The sequence below is a fragment of the Melospiza georgiana genome, chromosome 1 (genome assembly GCF_028018845.1).
Source record: "Melospiza georgiana isolate bMelGeo1 chromosome 1, bMelGeo1.pri, whole genome shotgun sequence".
NCBI classification, from domain to species: Eukaryota; Metazoa; Chordata; class Aves; order Passeriformes; family Passerellidae; genus Melospiza; species Melospiza georgiana.
The window spans coordinates 94900879-94918173 of NC_080430.1; the positions used below are offsets into that span (position 1 = coordinate 94900879).

A 17295-nucleotide genomic window follows, 5' to 3' on the forward strand; every position below is an offset into this window, starting at 1 on the left:
GTTCACCTTCATTCTTGAAGATAAAAATTTCTAAAGGCTTTGTCTAAGCAAAGGAGATGAGCATGACTGTTAGCGACCATCATCCACAAGTACTAATCTCAAATGTTCACCTCAGGAGTCCCTTATGAAAGTTAGCACCAAGCAAAGGGATGGGCCAGAATTTACTGTTCCCTTCAGCTTTATAGAGGGAGAAGGTGTGTTGGGAAAGATTTCAGGCTTTGCCACATGCCAGGAAGAACAGGCCTGTCTTCCTTCATTTGTCAGCATGATTCTTTTCACAACAGGTGAAGTAAAATCTTTTTTAAAAGGAAATATTGCCCTTTTCCATTAAGATTAAAAGTTAGAAACCTTAATAAGCAGCACACTTCTCCTAGAAGAAGAGAAAGACATTTTTCTATAAGAAGACAACAGTTCTCTGATTTGCCTGTTTCTGTGATCAGCATTTCAGTGGCAAACCCCTCCTAATGCAGGGTTAGGTCAGTGGTTTCAGCAGTCTGTCCAGAGCACAGAGAACTGAGTTCTGAACTGGACTGATCCAGAGACACAAATAAACTTAAACTGAAGTAGGCCTGACAAAGTCACGCAAAGGATTTCTAATGCCTTGACCCACCATGAACAAGCCCTAACAGGCATTGCAAGAAGACCCAATTGGATTTGTGATACACATTTGCACTTTCTGCACAAGAACAAGAAGCAAGTTTTCTCCCATAGACATTTCCATTCACCTAATAGATCAACTAAACAAACTGCTCTAAACCCTCTTCTCAATTGGCTCTTTGAGTATCTAAAAATCACATCTAAAAGGTGGCAGACAAACTATATGCTCTGAAGAGACAGGAGCCACACAGTCCTAGATGTATTTGATGACACCAAATCAAACACACTCCACCAGCTCACACCAATGAGCAGGTTGGAACCTCTTGCTAAATCCTTATCAGTACACAGCAAAAGGCCAGGCCAAATAAAAGCCACATGACTGCTCCAAGTCTCAAATCAAGTCTTGTTTCTGAATCTGTTGCTGACAAGATTTTAATTCCAAAAGCCCTGTGCTATAAATCACTTCATGGCTGAAAAAAAAAAAAACCAACTGTGGAGGAAGTGTTAACACAGTGTAAGGTTTCCCTGGGATTTAAGGAGCTCTGTGAGAAGACACCTTATTATAAAAGCCAATTCTCTTCTGAAGAGACTGCAAAACGTGGTCCTTAAGGAGAATAACACACAGGCCTTAAACCTGATGTCATCTTGACATTCAGGCAGCTCTTCCCAAGGTTTGCTTGATGATTCAAAATGGGAAGAATCAGCATTCATTAGTAAAAGGACAGAGGGGAAAAAAATCATAATTTGCCAGGTTAACAGAGTCAAACAAGATGTTGTTTGTGACAATATTTTTTTCCTTTCAGAACTACACATCTGTGTGCATTCACACACAGGCATGAATAACTTGGCTATGACACTGGCTATCAAGATGGATAGATAAGATCTCTAAATGTGAAGCAGTCGTACTAAGATCCCTTCCTTCCACCAAGGGGAATGGTGCACCTGGCATGCTTGGGTGATGACAGGACAGCAGCACAAGGTACATTCACCTCAGCATGGTATCCTTCAAACACCTTACAGGCAGCACTGCAGTCTGCTCCCTGCCATGCAGCCATGCCATTCCTGCCAGCTGCAATGAAGTGCCTGTGAGGAAGAACAAGTTGGCTCCTAGATGCCTCTTACAGGATTTCAGCCTTTAAATGGGTGCCCCAAATCCACTCTTCCCCTTGCCACAGCACACTTTGAGGCACTGAAATGAAACTGCATCTTACCTTGTCTTTGGATAAAAACCCTGAGCAGTGGATGAGCACTTGAAACAGCCTTGAAGAAGTTGTCATCATTGTTAATAGGGAGAAGGTCTCCATGCACATCAGCATATCCGATCATCACTTCCAGGTTGGCTATGTGATGGATGTGAAGAATTAGTTTGTAGAAGTCTTCAAACTTTCCTGGCTTGTAGCGATCCAGAGAGAACCTTCTGAACTCTGCCCCAAACTGCAAGAGAAAGCAAACAGAGCATCAGCAGATGTGTCACCACAGGCCAACGCTCCAGTTTGGCATTTGAACATGGTATGGATCACCTCTCTTCACAGAATTAGAGCCACAGGATCAATCAGGTTGGAAAAGACTTCTGAGATCGAGTCCAACTTCTACCATTCAAAACTATTCTGCGGTGAATACAGTCACATGTTGGTGCTTACAAGTCTACTAGTGGCCTTTTAGGTTGTTCCATCAGAACATAACCATGGCTACCAAGACATCACAGGTACACCCAAGTGTTCCATGTTAAAAGAAATCACATTTTTAAAATATTAAATTTTCATTAAATCCTCTAGAGGATAACTGCATTTATAGGACTTAACTTTGAAGGTCCATCATTCATTATCATCACCCCAGGCATCCACAGAACCATTCCTCTCCAAAGCAGAAGTATTCACTCTACTGCTTTCAAAAGAAGTTACTCAGCTATTCAAACAACCTTATAAAAATTCTTTGCACGTTTCCCATCAATACCACTGGGATCCCAACCACAAGACCTTTAAAGAAGCATGGTATGTGAGCACACAGCTTGTTATTAGAAAACACACTCACTCTACATGACCCCTGAATTTCCTGGCAACCCATGCAGCAGAAGGAAAGTTAGTTTTCATGGTTTTATTTTTTCTGTCACTCCACTGGTTTTTATTTTTAAAGCTTTACAGACCATTAAGTGCTTGTCAAAAAAAAATAGCAGGGGTAGGAGGGTGTGATTTGGCACAAGACAATAGAAAATGTTATAAATCCATGAAGCTGTTTTAAGTAATTCAAAGTGACTGAGGAGAAGATTTCAATGGTCCTTATTTCTGACATTAGAAACAAAATATGCTGTTAAGAACTGGTGGGAAGAATTTGATCCTCTATTTAAGGAAATTATGATAACAAAAACAGGCATCTAGTTAGACTAAACAGCTTAAATCACCTTTCTGGTACATTTAATTTAATATTTTAGATTGTATAGCATGATTAAACTACTGTTCATCAACCAAACCTCTAAAGCCATCCTAACTCACCCTTGAACACATGGAACCACAGCCACAAATCCAAGAACAAGTAAGGCTGTAACTAGGACCTCATGGAAGTTCTTATTTGCAAAGTCAGCCAATACCAGAGCTTGAAACCAAAGACATAAAACTAACAAGCACGCAAAAGAAATAAGAAGTGGGAGAATTTTCTCTAGACCAATTCTTCCTCAAAATGGAGAATGACTTGCTTAGAGGTTCTCAGCTGTTAAATCAACTATACATGCAAGTCACTCTTTTGCTGAGACTAACAAAATTATGAATCATCACCATAATCATCTTCAAGCAAAAAAAGGGAAAAAAGAAGCCAACATAACCCTACTGGCTTTGGGCACAAGCATGTTCTCAAATTACTTCCGCAGTTATGAAAATCCCACTCTTGAGCATCAAAGCCCAGTTGTGATCATCTGAAAGCTTGTTTAGTCAAATTATGCTGCTTGTTTGTAATATTAACTGCTAGTTCCAGTTTGGATTTCAGAGTGCCCATCCAAATGCACACAAAGCAAGCAAACCACAGCTGGTTCCAATGGAGGAAAAAAGTCCTCCTTTGTCCTCCACCCCCTGCTCCTCTCCAGAAAAACGCGAGCAGCAACTTATTTCTGCAGACACACTTCAAACTGAAAAGAAAAAGCTGAAGTCTTCTTATTTAAAAAGTAACCTGGAGTTTTCTTTTTCTTAGATTCAAGCTAGAAAAAGCCATCTTCAAGTGCCAAGTTTAGCGCCTATCCACATGATAAACTAAAGGGGAAGGAACAGGACCTTTGTAGGTTTTGCTTAGAGCTGCATCTACTGTTCTGCACACCTGAACAGGAACCTGGGATTCCTTGGGATTCCCTTAGCCAAAAAGCCAGGGCACTCAGATGCCAGTCCCAGTAACCATTTGTTTACTGGACAGCTTGTTCAGGACCATTAGCACACATGGTACTGTGGAGGAAGCAGCTGCTGTGCAGTCTCACCCCAGGCAGCACAACACCCACCCCACAAACCCTCTGGACCCATGGGCTGCTGAGGGAACCCATCCTGCTCTGCCCAACACAGCTGAGGCAGAGCTCAGGACACTGCTCCCAGCAGGAAAGTGGCATGGAAAAGGACACAGGAGAGAACCAAGGATGGTTCCTTACACTTGGCTGGTATGACCCAAAGCTCAGCTTAAGCTGCCCCATGAGAAGACAGCTGGCAAAAGGGCCAGGCCTCCCAGCCTAGCCCCTGCAGGCACACTGGAAACTACTGATCAGTGGAGCCTGACATGTGGGAATGCCATGGCAGGCTTGGGGCACTGAGGTCTGACAGGAATGCTGTCCAGTCAAATTGACTTGTTCACATGTTCAGCCTGAGGAAAGCCCAAGAGTCAATTTCATTTGCCTGGGAATAGCACAATAGTAAACAAATGCAAAAGATTTCACTTGTGCTTTCTGCATGACCCAGCTTTTTAAGGCAAGGAAGCTAGAAGGTGGTTCTGTAGAGCAGAAGGGAAGAATCAAGAGATTTAAGCAGATAATGAGAATTACTTTCTTTTTGTTTAAAAGTTAGTATTACTGTAGTAATAGTTTAGCTGATTTATTCACCCTGTGCATATACACAGGCAGCAACCACTGTCAGCAGGTCTTTTCAGAAGAGGGGAAAATCTGCTTCAGCTCATTCACCATTCCTAATGAGGCTGATTGAGAGTATCACAGTAATAATGGGGTTTGCAGTGCCACTCAGCTTGGAGACTGGGTGCTCTGCATTGTATTCAGCCAGGACTTCAAGATAACATCCACCGTGTATCTTACAGAAACTACAAGTTCTGATAGCCAAAACTACTGATCTGCTTCTCTAAGCCACAAAGTTCATCTTATCATATCCCTTCACTGAAAGATACACAAGGACTGTGTCTGCCAGCAAAGTCTCTGCCAGAACAATACTGCATTTCACTATTTGATAAACTAACAGTTTTAACAAGCAGATTAGTTTTCCATAATGAAGTAAATTACTCAGGTCTATTTAACTAATGCAAATACTGCATCCAGTATTACAGAAGTCAGAGGACAGGAGGAATGGAGGGAACTTAAAAAGAATTTAGTCTGACAGAGCTTATTATGACTGAAAAAAACAACTCAGAAAAAACTGTACATTTTGTTTCACAAAAATAACCTCTGCCCCAAGTTCCTCAAAGTATCAGCCAATCAACCAATTTGTTGTCTGCAGTTTGATGACAAAAAGCACCCAACAAAATGCAACACATTAGGCAGGAGCCCCAAACAAAAACAGATGCCCAGAAAAATGTTCTGATAAAAGTTGTGTTAAAGAAGAAGGAAGACCCAGCTAGCTAATCAAAACTTACACAGGCTGATCAAGAGCAATCAACTGCTTTCTTTGGCTTTTTTTTCTGGCTAAAGGGTACAAGAGGTCAGAGGAGATGAGGGAGCAGGATTTTGAGGTTTGTTTACTGAGAGAGCTGTTGTTTTGTGAAATGAATGAGTTATTTGCAAGCAAAAGAAGGCAAGTCTTTTTTTTTTTCCTTTAAATTTTAAGTTTCAAGATGTTTACAGGGCCAAAAATGAAGCCCTATGTTTATGAGGTGCCATCCCTCTAGTTTATTGCTGACTTTGAAATAAGGCTATTGTAATAAGAAGACATCAAAGAGCAACATTTAGCAATAAACATGAGTTACATTACCCACCTACTTCTCTCATGAAGTAAAAAAATCAAGAACAGAAAGAAAACTAAACACTTTCATCCTTGCATAGACTCTAATTTCTGCTTACATCTGAGATTTGCAAAACTGGCAAGACCTAATCAGGCATGCTTTATCAGAGAGAATGAGCAGAGGGCAAGAAAGAGGAGGAGGGAAATGTAAATGGTTTTGTGCTTGCTGACTTCACCTGAGACTTCAGAGCTCTGCTGTCACATTCATGCCTCTGTGTCTTTGTTCCCTTTTTCTGCCCCAGTTCCACCTTTCCCAGCTCACACAGCATTCTCTGGCTCTGCTCCCAGCCTTAGAGTGGCTGTCACTAGTGGCAAGAAGCCACCAAGGAAGCAGATGCTCTCTGCAACAAGTTTTCTCTTCAAGGGCTTGCTTCAGAGCAGCTCTGTTTCACTAAAATGATCAACCTAGTGGAAAGTGTGAGCTTTTCCGCTCAGATCTTGCTATTTCTTTCAAGAGAGAGTCACAAGAGCAAAAGAGCAAGACAGCTTCTATTCTGTTTGCCCTTCACAGAAAATCCTATCAGGGACACAGTTTCACTAGCTTCAGCCCCAAACTTATTTCCTGATTGACATCATGCCAGGCTTCTACACTTCTTCCTTCTATTCACTCCTTTTGCTCTCCCAGAGAAACACAGCCACGCTTTAGTATCTTAAATGCTTACAACAGTTTCTCTTACCAAAGAAAGTCAGCGGCTCCCCTTCTTTTTCCTGCTTCTCTGACACAATGTTTCACATCTCTGTTTGTTTAAAGAACAACCTTTGTAACTCCTTCAGCCCTCCCCAGGGGTCTGTAAGGCTCAGCTCAGGACAACACTTTTCTCTCTTCTGCATCTACCTGGAAGAGAAATCCTTCTCTCTCTGCTCCCATCACCCTCAGACCACCTTCTGCTCCTGAGATGCACCTTGCATTCAGTCTCACGTGCTTGGCTGTCAGCTCAAGGGCAACTTGAAGCCAAAGTTACCCTTTCCTCTGCCTCACCTTATTTCACAACTTATGAGAACTAGACCACTACACTGCTTATTTAGCCTCACTACCGCATGGCAGTCTGTGAAAATAGTTATCCACAAAAACAATTTTTTCAGCCTGTTTGTTTGGAACCACCATCCCCGTCTTTGCCAGCCCTGCTCCAGCAGTTCCTCTCCTATCAGGCCACCCATGTAGCTGCTTTCTCCCTACCATCCCTGTCAGTGCTGCCTCCAAGCAGCACACTGCCAGCCCTCCTCACTGCCTCACCTCCTGAGATTTAAATCCCTAGTGCCACCCTCCTTCAAGAAACAATTGTTTGCAGGAAAGCAAAGCCTTTAAAATAAATCTGTGATTTAAGTGACAAGTCTACCTTTCCAAAAGCAAGTACCTTACTTTTTTAATTCCAGTTCCCTACCTCTCTGGTAACAAACCAAAGTCTCTTTGCAAATGATGCAGACCGAGATGGTCCTGTGCAACACACACTCTATCACACCACAGGGCTTAAGCACAAACACAGCACAGGATGCATACAGCCGTGGTCACCATCAGCATGAGGGAGAAAAGGAAGATTTGGCACCTTGCCACCCAGAGGGACAAAGCAACCAGGTCTGGTCAACAGCACAGCTTCCTGCAGAAAGGCAGCCCTGCCCTACTCCAGGTCTCCTGAGAGAGCAAACCACTTTCAGAACACTTACTGAGAGGTATCCACATGGATACAGGAAACCTGCAACCAGTAAGGGCTCTGGCTGGTTGCAAACTTATTTAAGACCCTTTTAGCTGCCGCCAGAGGCTTCCCCATGAGCTCAGTGCCAGCAACAGCTGCAGAGAAGTAATTTGATGCAGATGCACGCACACCCCTGGCCAGACCTGAAGGGGGACTGGGAACAGCTGTGCAGGGTGGAAGCAGCAGGGATGGCACAAGGCTGGGTGGCCCTGGGGCTGGTGCACCCCACCAGCCATTTCTGCTTGAATTCAGGAATTTCCAATGGGAATACATCTGTACAGGGAGATTTTGCCTTCACTTAGAGGAAGGCAACATCTTCCAAGGTACATTTCATCTTGTAACTCACAGTCTGCCATTGTAAAGGTCATTAGAGACAAGCAGCGAATCCTTGGAAAACCTTTCTTGGTTCCTAAAAGCTCAGATTAAGTGCACACAAAGTCTCTCAGAAAGAGAATGATAAGGGACTACAGAGGAAGGCACTATTAATTGCACCTCTGAAGCACTCCTTGGAGGTGGCTCGTCCTGGAGCCTGTTAGACAGAGCCTCCACAGGTATTTTAACCTCACACAGGAGACATTCCTTTCTGACTTGGCTGTAAACAACATTTAATTTTCTGAGGTGCTCTTTAAAGTTGAAAGGTCCATTGTTCAGTGTCCTTTAGGATGTTTCAGTGCGGCGAGACTAAATTTGAGAAGACTACTCACATAAGACAGACTGGCTGGACGAAGTTTTAAGCAGATCAGAAATTCCCAAGTTAATAGACTAAAAAGTATTACAAACAGGAGAGATCCTGCTGGAGGCAAGATCGAGAATGGGAAAGCATGGGAATACTGGAACACAAGTTGGCAGCTTTCAGGGCAGCGCCATCCACCCAGTTAGCACAGCTGGCACCCAAGCCCATACCAATATACTTGCTTCAGGAACGTTGTTGGAGGAACTACCATCTTTCTGTGGCAAGACAGACCTGAAACTACATCAGACCTGACCACCAGAGCATGTCCTCTACCACACCATGCTCTGTGACACCAGGTAGCTCCAAGCAGTGTTCTAGCCTTCCCTGTATCTCCTGGAGGCACCACTGCTCCCACAGTGCCAGGGTACAGGTCAGAGAAGTGAGCTACACTGGGCAGGTGCTCATTGCAGCTGTCACCTGAACAGAACTATCCCAGGATGCTATCCCAAGAACTATCCCAAGTTTGTGCCACACTCTTCAGCTGAGAGGTTTGGCCTCTCGTCTGTGAAGGGCAGCAAGCACGCACAGGACCTGCTGCTGTGGCTCAGCTGAAAGCTGTGCTCACTTTCTCTCATGGCACCTAGCAGACAGACTTAGGGTTACTAGCTATGACCACTTCAGAAAGCTATCCTACTATGAAGAACAAACATTTGTTTGTAATGAGAGAGGAACCAGGAGTTTAGTAGGTGCTATTTAGCACATCAGAATAAGCACAATACCTGCTGTGAAAAGCCCAGCAAATTGGGAGGGAAAGGAACAGAGGCAACACTTCTTAAGAGATTAATGTTTACAGTCTCTTTCTCTTGACACGTTTTGCAACAATCCAGACTGTCTCAAGTCGCTATTACTGTGGCACACTGTCTTTATTTGAGAGAGGGAAGCACTGCGGTTTTCTGAGTCCGTGCCACATTTGGTTTGCGTATAATCGAATATGTTTTCAAGCTCAAAAACAGAAGTTAAATCAGATGGTTACAGGGCTTTTTACTGCACTTATTTTAGTTTTATGCCAGGTATGAAAAGTATGACTTTAACTTGGAAGAATCTAAAGTACTGCTCAAAATCTTTAAGCAGACTTAAAGTCTGTTTTAAGATTCTGTAGCATTTTAAGAGCGCTGGTTTTTGATCTATTTTGAAGCGTGCTACACATGGAAAACTTTTCTTAAAACTTCAGAAGGCCTGTACAGCTTCAGGGTTAGAGTGAAATCAAAGTACACAAGGCTGGAAAACACAATTTGCAGACCTCTGTCAGTTAACACCAGACAGTGCAGAACCAGACCTTTAAAATCTCTTTAGAGGGGGCTATTAAAAGTAAGCTTGCTCTTTCTGCTATTGCTGCAGTTTTAACACTGCTTGATGCTACACTTTATACATTTCAAATACACAGTGTGTGTACGTACACTGCCATAGCTGAACAGTCATGTCCAGCAACAGCCATGCAACACCAGCAACTTTGGCAGGGAGGAAGATGCAGAAAGTTTAAACCATCAATCTTTATGGAACAGCACAGGCACACTTCTTCGAAGAAGGGGGGAACAAAGCACCCACAAACTGTTTGAATGCTACATGTATCTACCAGCTGGGCAGGCTTGCTACAACACTGACTGCTACCCATGCCTCAGATCGAAACAGTCTTTCAGCTGTGAGCGACTTCGTAAGAGCATGGAGCACAGCTCCAAACATGCTTTTTCAACACCGTAGCACTATCATGTCTACTCAGGACACATCAGAAAATGATTGAAAATGTATTGATAATCCATTTGCAGCACCCATCTAAACATCAACATTCAATGAAAGTCAAAACAGGATAGGAAAAGAGAGTATTAAAAATATGGTTACAATTAACTGGTTCTATTTATCTTAATGGGTTTGTTTATAGCAGTAGGATGTTAGTCACGTTATTGTTAATTTGTAAATCAGTTTGCAATGCAAGGAAACATGACACCATTAGTAAGGCAGAAATGTGACAGTCAGCACGTGAGTCAGGTAGCTGTGCTTTTACAAACCCCAGCCACTATCAAAAGTTCCATTGTCCGAGAGGGCTCATCAACAACAAAGGGTTCTTCTGCACAGCACTTTTATCAGGGAACGACGAGCACATTTAGCCAACTTTGAAATCATGAAAATTAGTTCTTACTAGTACATACAGTTCACAGGAGTTCATATAGTAGTAACAGAAAAACAGTACTCTGATGCTTTTAAGCCAGAAACATGGACCTGACAGTTTCAAAGTAAAAAAAAAAAAAACCCAAACACACTTACACAAACAATTCCAAGTGCTATCATTTAAAGGCCCGGGGCAATCTTATACTTCTACTATTCCAAAATTTATAAGAGATTGGAAAAGAAATACACATTTGGGCTGGTAGTTACGCTCCCATTTGAAAAACTGCATACAGTATTCAAGGGAAGAAAAAAATAAAATCTCCTTTCACTCTGAGCAAGACAAAAGAAGATTGGCTACATGGAGTTAGAATTCAAGAGAACTTCCACCATTAATGTAGGAATTCCTACTTTAAAAGCATTTGTTCTCCTGTAGGCTTATATTCATGGGCAAAGAAGCCTGTAACCTCTCTGTAAAGCTAAAGACAGAAAATGAAAAATAGGTTAAAAACTCTGCCTGTGGCCACAAGATCCCAAACAAAACAAACACAAAAAGCCCCACACACTGCAGGCACTGGAGCTCTTGGTAAAAGGGAAAAAGGGGGAGAGACAGGGTCATCTGGAAACCTTTTCAGAGATTAGAGGCAGTTTCTTGAGAGGGGACAGATACTTCACTTGTCACCCAACAGAGAAAAGGAGCCAGTGAGTACTGGACACATGAGAATACACAGTTGTTCTAAGCCAGCAAGCTAATGTGTTTTCAGATCCTGTCTAAAAGGGCTGAAACATTAATCCTGAGCTACAGAGACAACACCTAGATAAGAACGGAGCTTCTAATTTATTTTGTCATGAAAGATGGGATAGAAGGGCTAAGGTATAATTACAATGCAATTAATATTTTCTTATGACATGTGCCAATTTCTAAGCAGGTTTTTCTTTACCCTTCCTCTTTTCTATCTAGCAATAAGTTTTTAAGTGTTTTGATTTTAGGGCCGGCTCTCTGAGGATGAGGGTGACAAGGGAAAAAAGCAGGGAGCTGGACAGAAGGGAACTTCTTAAGGAAGACAACTGCAGCAATTTCCACCACTGCCGTGTCTGAAGCAGAGGTGTGCACAGATGGCAGAGGGTTTTCCCCTTCAGCATTTGCTGCAGCACAGAGACCCCATTAAGCTTTTGTAGCACATTACAGTCACCCAGAGAAAAGTGACCTGGCACACACAAAAAGGTACAGGGAAGTGCCACAAAGCTCATCCTTCTGCAATGACAGAGTCAGGGAATAGATCACTGCCGGTGTCCCCCCACGAAGTCACAAACATGAAAAATCCATGGACACAAGAATGGTGAGCCGAAGCATGCTCTGGGCCATGTTCCCAGCAGGGGTGATGGGTCAGGCTAGGTTCAGCAGAGCTACAGGCTGGTTCAGACCCGCAGAAATCCAATCACCCACAAACCTCACAGGCCCACTGGACAGAAAAAGAGGAATACTGACTATAGGTTTTGGCCCAATGGCACAAGAAGGATGTTGAAAACTGGAATGAGTTCAGCCATCAAGATGCTCCCTCCTTCTCCTCCTCCCTCCCCCCCCCACCCCTTCCACTTCCAACACACGGATACACACACTCCTTGTTTTTAACAAACCTCTGGCACACATCAAGAACCTTATAACTTAAGGATACTTGGGGATTTCCAGAGAAATAGCTTACCCAGCATAGTACTTAGCACTGACAAACTCTCCTCTTTCAATAATCAAGGGCACAAACTGACTTTCAAGAACTTGTTTTTTGGAGAAAATGAAAGAAATTTGGAAAATCCAGAAAAATCAGATTTCACAGGAGCCATTTTTGAATTGTGACTAATGCAAGACACCAGCAGGATGCTGCTTTATCCTTAAGGAAGGAACCACCTGGTTATCATAACAGAGGCAGGGATATCAAAACCCCAGCATCTGCAAACTATCTCCCATCCAACACCCCACAACCATTTTTTTTTTCCCAGAGCTCCTTCGGATCAAACTCACTCTTCAGAGGAGAAAAGCTATTTCACACCACTGTTTAAAAGCAGCACTCTCTCACACTCAGCTCTTCTGCTAAAAGGGATTCCACCTGCCCACAGACTGCCACTTCCCCAGCCTTTGAAAAGCCACCAAGAATCCCTTGATCCCGGGCCAGCAGCATGCCCTGGCGCAGAGGCTGAGCTGCACCCACCTCCGCTCACCTGGCAGCCCGTGCTCCCGGGCGATAGCTGCAAAATCATGAGTTCTCAGACTCAACTTTCAAGTTCTCCGGCAAGCCCAGGCAGGCCTCATACTTACAAAACACAAGCAACTAAGTGTTTAAAAGGTTGGCTATGTAGGGCTACCAAAAGTAGCATTACTGAACCATTTTGTTCACCCAGCCTCAGATAGTCCATGCAGACAAAAAAATCTCAACTCTGTATTTCTAGTTGATTACAGGACAACAACACGGTGATCCACAGGGACAAGGCTGCCAGCATCACAACCCACCCTGTAAGAGCACCGTGTTTTTGTAAGAGTTATCAGGTTTTCATACAGCACCTTGCCAGGTACCATTGGCCAGAGCTTTTCATTGGACCTCCTTCAGATCACTGAAGAGTAACTCTGTGAGAGGGAGGCTGTGAGCTTTACGGGCAAAATAAAACCATCTTGCAATGTCAGCACCGACAGCCAGCTACATCAACAGCCCGGCTGTTATTGTTCCCAAGTCATGCTAACAGTAAAACTCACCAGCACCAGGAAATTCAACAGCACAGCTTCCACTGACACACGCTGCAGGGTCACAGATCATCGCTGGGTGTAGGCCCTCAACAGGGCATTTTCAATTTAGCTTCTATTTCAAGTTTTCTTACAATGCAGCAGAGTTCTCCATTTAATTTCTGGGCCACCAGCAGTGACAGCCCTGAGCTACAGAAGGCCTTCAGTCCCACCCATGTAAGTTTATTTTCCTTCCCTCTAAAAATCCTCAATCATACCTAGGCTTACAATCTCCCTGCACATCACTCTGTGTCTATAGAACCAGGTAGGATTCACTTACAGAATTCCTGCAGCTGTAAGGGAAGCTACGAGCTCTTTATTTTCAGGTTGCTTTCTAACAGTTAATAGAACAAACTCAAGCTATGGCAGCATTGAAGTAGAAGAGAGAGGATGAACTTAAAAATTCTTGCATGTGGTCAAGGTTTTAGTTTAACACTCATAGAATGTAAGGGCTATAATTCAGAAAACAGGATCTGGAGCATTTGGGAGCCACAAGGAATGTTGTGGGTGGGTTACATCTTAGAACCAGTACAAGCCGAACCAAAGCTTTCCAGCTATGGAAGCAAAATGGAACTTTCTAGGCCAGTTGAGCCCTTTCAAGGGACAACAATCGATTAGGAAATAAGGGCCTGAACCCACATTTCAGGTGCCATGTTTAGGAATGACTGGAGGTTCCCTTGGATACAAGGTACTTCTCCCACTGAAGCCATCTCTGCTCCATGTGCTGCTCAAGGCCATTTGATCTGAACACAAATTTTAACAGCAAAAATGGACAAAAATGAGCAGCACCAAGCAGAGAGTCCCAAGGACATCATCTCCAACACCACCTCAGCAGGTGATCAGGGACTCCGGGAAAGGTTAGCGTTATCCGTACTCTTTTCAACTTATGCATTACTTACACCTTGCCTGTATTACGTGTATAAAACACGGGCTTTGGTGGAGATTTCTCAGTTTTGCTTAAATGCTACTAATTTTCGCCCTCAGAGGCAAGATTGTGATGTGCTGGTTCAACCGAGAGACCAGAGTCTCTCGACTAGAGCTGAGCACGACCAAGGTCAGGCACAGCCCCCGACACCATCCTTAGGGCGGGCAGCTCCGGCAGCCAGGCCGATCCCGGCTCCTGCCCAGCCCCACCAGCGGGCACAGGCTGCCGTCGGTCCCGGCATCCCGGCACAGCCGCCGCAGGAGCGGGAGGATTCCCTCTGGCAGGTCTCCCTCTGGCTCCTGCGGCTCGCACCTACGGCAGCACCGGCGGGGGGACGCGGCCCTTCTCCCTCCCGGTGCTCCTCTCCTCAGAACGCGTCGGGGCGCCCATCCCGCCTACCGGGAGCCGGTCGGAGCGCTGGGGCGGGAGCGGCACCGCGGCCGCGCCTCCCGGTGCCCCCGGGCCGAGCCCCATCCCGCCCGCCAGGCGAGGCCGGCGGCGCCTCCCGAGCCGCCCCGCGAAGTTACGGCCGGAGTCCCCGCGGCGAAACAAAAGACGGAGCGGGAGCGGCGGGCGGGGAAGGGTCGCGGTCGCGCCGCCGCCTCGGCGGGGCAGGGGCGGCTCGCCGGGAGCTGCGCCCGGAGCGCCGATCCCGCCTCTCCGCCGGCCGCCGCCAGCCCGTCCCCGCTCTGCGGGCTGAGCCCGGGACTCGGCTCCGGCCGTACCGGGCGGGGAGGGCACACACGGGGGAAGGGGGCGGGGGGTTCCATTCATTTTCGGGAGCACCGCCGGGCAGGAGGGGCGCTCCCGGCCGAGGCCGCGCCGCGGTCCGCTCACCTTACTCTTCACTTCCACCGCGCTGCACTCCAGATACCGCAGAGTCTGAGATTTGTTGAAACTCCGGTTCATCTTCCCGGCCCCGCTGCCTCCCCTTCCCGCGCCGCCGCCGCCACCGCCACCGCCTCACACGAGCCGCCGGCCCCGCTCGCGCCGCGCTCCGCTCCCGCCGCGGCCACTTTGTTCCCGGCGCGCGCGCGCCAACGGCAGCGGCGGCGGCCGCAGGGATCCGCGCGGGGCTCGCGCTCCGCCTGGGCCGGCGGCGGGCGGGCGCCTGGGCCCGGCGGGACACGCCCCCGGACACGCCCCCCGGACACGCCCCTCACAACCCCAGACACGCCCCGGACACGCCCCTCACAACCCAGGACACGCCCCGGACACGCCCCTCACAGCCCCTGACACGCCCCCGCTCGGCCCGGACACGCCCCTCCCGGTGTGGGAAGCGGCGTCCCGGGCCCCGCTGCCGCCGCCGCTGCCGCGCACGAAGCCCAAAGCGCCCCCGGTGTCCCCCCCGGTGTCCCCCCCAGCGCTCGGAGGTGCCCGTTGTGCGCCGCAAAAGAGACCCGCAGGAACTTTTCCAGACGGCGCTGATTGTTCTTGATAGAGGGTTGGGATCTGGAAAGTGCTGCGCGTCGTTAATTTGAGGCCGCAGATCACCGAGTTCGGGAGGAGAGTTTCCACCACGCCCTCCCTGAAATAAATCGGTGGACTGCCTCCCTCTGCTAGCAGCTCTCACTAATTAGGTTGGCTATTAATTTGAGAATCTCGTAGGAACTTAACTTCTTTACGTCTTCTGCCAAGGATCTTTTTAATTTTAACAGAACTTTTTCCTTCAGTCAGCATCTTTTAGTCACTGGGAGCCTTTGAAAGTGGTGGTTTTTTCCTACACGATCCTGCCCAAAACATCAAGTCGTGATGTACCGAAGCTCAGGACAGGGTGCAGACCTGTGCAACCAGTTTTCTGCTGCTCGGCTTCTCCTAGGATTGTCTGCCCGTCTAAGCAAGGAGCACAAAGCCCTAACAGAAGTTAAAAGCCACCCATCTCTTCTCCAGGCTTGCTGGGCAGGTGTCAGTGGCAGTGATGGGAATAACCCCGAATTTAGGGGCAAAAGACAAGAGCTGAGCTGACTTTTCATGAGATTCCAAGTAGGAAGATCAAAGCACATGCCCCAAATACAAACCAGCTCCATCTTATTGGAAAATGGACCTGAAATGAATGTTTGCCACATGTTCTGGGCTTGCATTGTGTTTGGAAGGCTTGCTGTAAGTTAAACTGCAAAAATAAAGTCTAGAGAGCTGAGAAAGGAAATGTTTGTATGAACTTGCTCTTTCCTCTTTTCATCTTAGCATGAGCAGTACAGCAGCTTTGCTTTCCTGCTGTGATGGCCAAGGCCAGGCTGTGAAGATACAGCATCCCCGGGGTGCTCAGAGGCTGAACAGCCCTTTTGGGATGTTTCAAGGTAAAGATGGATCTTGAAATCCAGCAGCTGGATCTGTGTGATTTAGTGCTTCAACATCTGTGACAACAAGGCCAGTTCAGTGGCATGAAGTTAATCAGTAGCTGGAGGACTTGTCTTCAGTCCAGTTTTTTGAAATTTTTTGTTTCAATTTCTTTGGTCTGTTTTGGGGGTTGTTTTTTGGGGGGTTTTTTTTGTTTGTTTTGTTTGTTTGTTTTTTTTAAAGAAACAAAGTTCTCAATAGACAGAAACCAGCAAGCAATTTTGTCTTAATTTTAAATTCACTACTTGTTGTATTTGTGATGCCCATTTGAGAACTACACTTTCAACTTGCTTGTCTTTTATTTTATGCCTACTTCAGGGAGCGCCAATGTTTCATTACCATCTATTTTATATTAATACTCTTCAAACTAATAATGCCTACCAAGTTGTGTGTAACCAGAATGAGAATTCAATGAAAATGAATTAAAAATAGATATATATATTTTGGGGTGAGATAAAAGCTGGTAAGCTGAATTATTAAGGAATGAAGATACATATTTCAAAGCACAAAACAGGGGTTTATTTACCAGCAGAGCTAAAGGGATTTCCATTCTCCTTTCCCCAGCCATTGCAGATCCTGTTCATATTTCCACCACCCCATGAATAGACAATCCTCTTCTTCTCATCTACCCTGTCTTTGAAGTTAACAGGTATATTGAGGACAAAAATTACTTTATTTGAAGAGTGGAGCTGATATTTTTCTGTTTCTTCTATCCTACAAGAATTTAGAAATGGTAGATTACTGCTTCTTTTTTTTATTATTATTGACCTGTAAGAAAAGCTGCTTTTTAGCTGTTCCATTCCTTCCCAAATTTTCAACCCTGCATTAAACACTTATTCTAGAAACAAGGTGAATACACTAATATGAGGAAATATGATTTTATATCTCCAAAGAGGCTATTGGTAGCAAAGATTCCTTTCAAATTACTTAACGAAAATCTGATTTCTGTTGTTTTT

At 45.5% G+C, this 17295-nt stretch overlaps 1 protein-coding gene across 1 annotated transcript in view; it reads right to left on the bottom strand.

Annotated features, from left to right (window-relative positions):
* The window catches only part of PARD6G (par-6 family cell polarity regulator gamma), a 63277-nt gene extending 48365 nt beyond the window's left edge, over positions 1-14912 (bottom strand). The window contains exons 1-2 of the mRNA XM_058031842.1: positions 14840-14912; positions 1809-2031 (exon numbers count right to left, since the gene is read on the bottom strand). Coding sequence (XP_057887825.1) covers positions 1809-2031; positions 14840-14911 — 295 coding nt within the window. The 5' untranslated portion in view covers position 14912. The remainder of the gene's footprint in view (positions 1-1808; positions 2032-14839) is intronic.
* Between the last annotated feature and the right edge of the window lie 2383 nt (positions 14913-17295).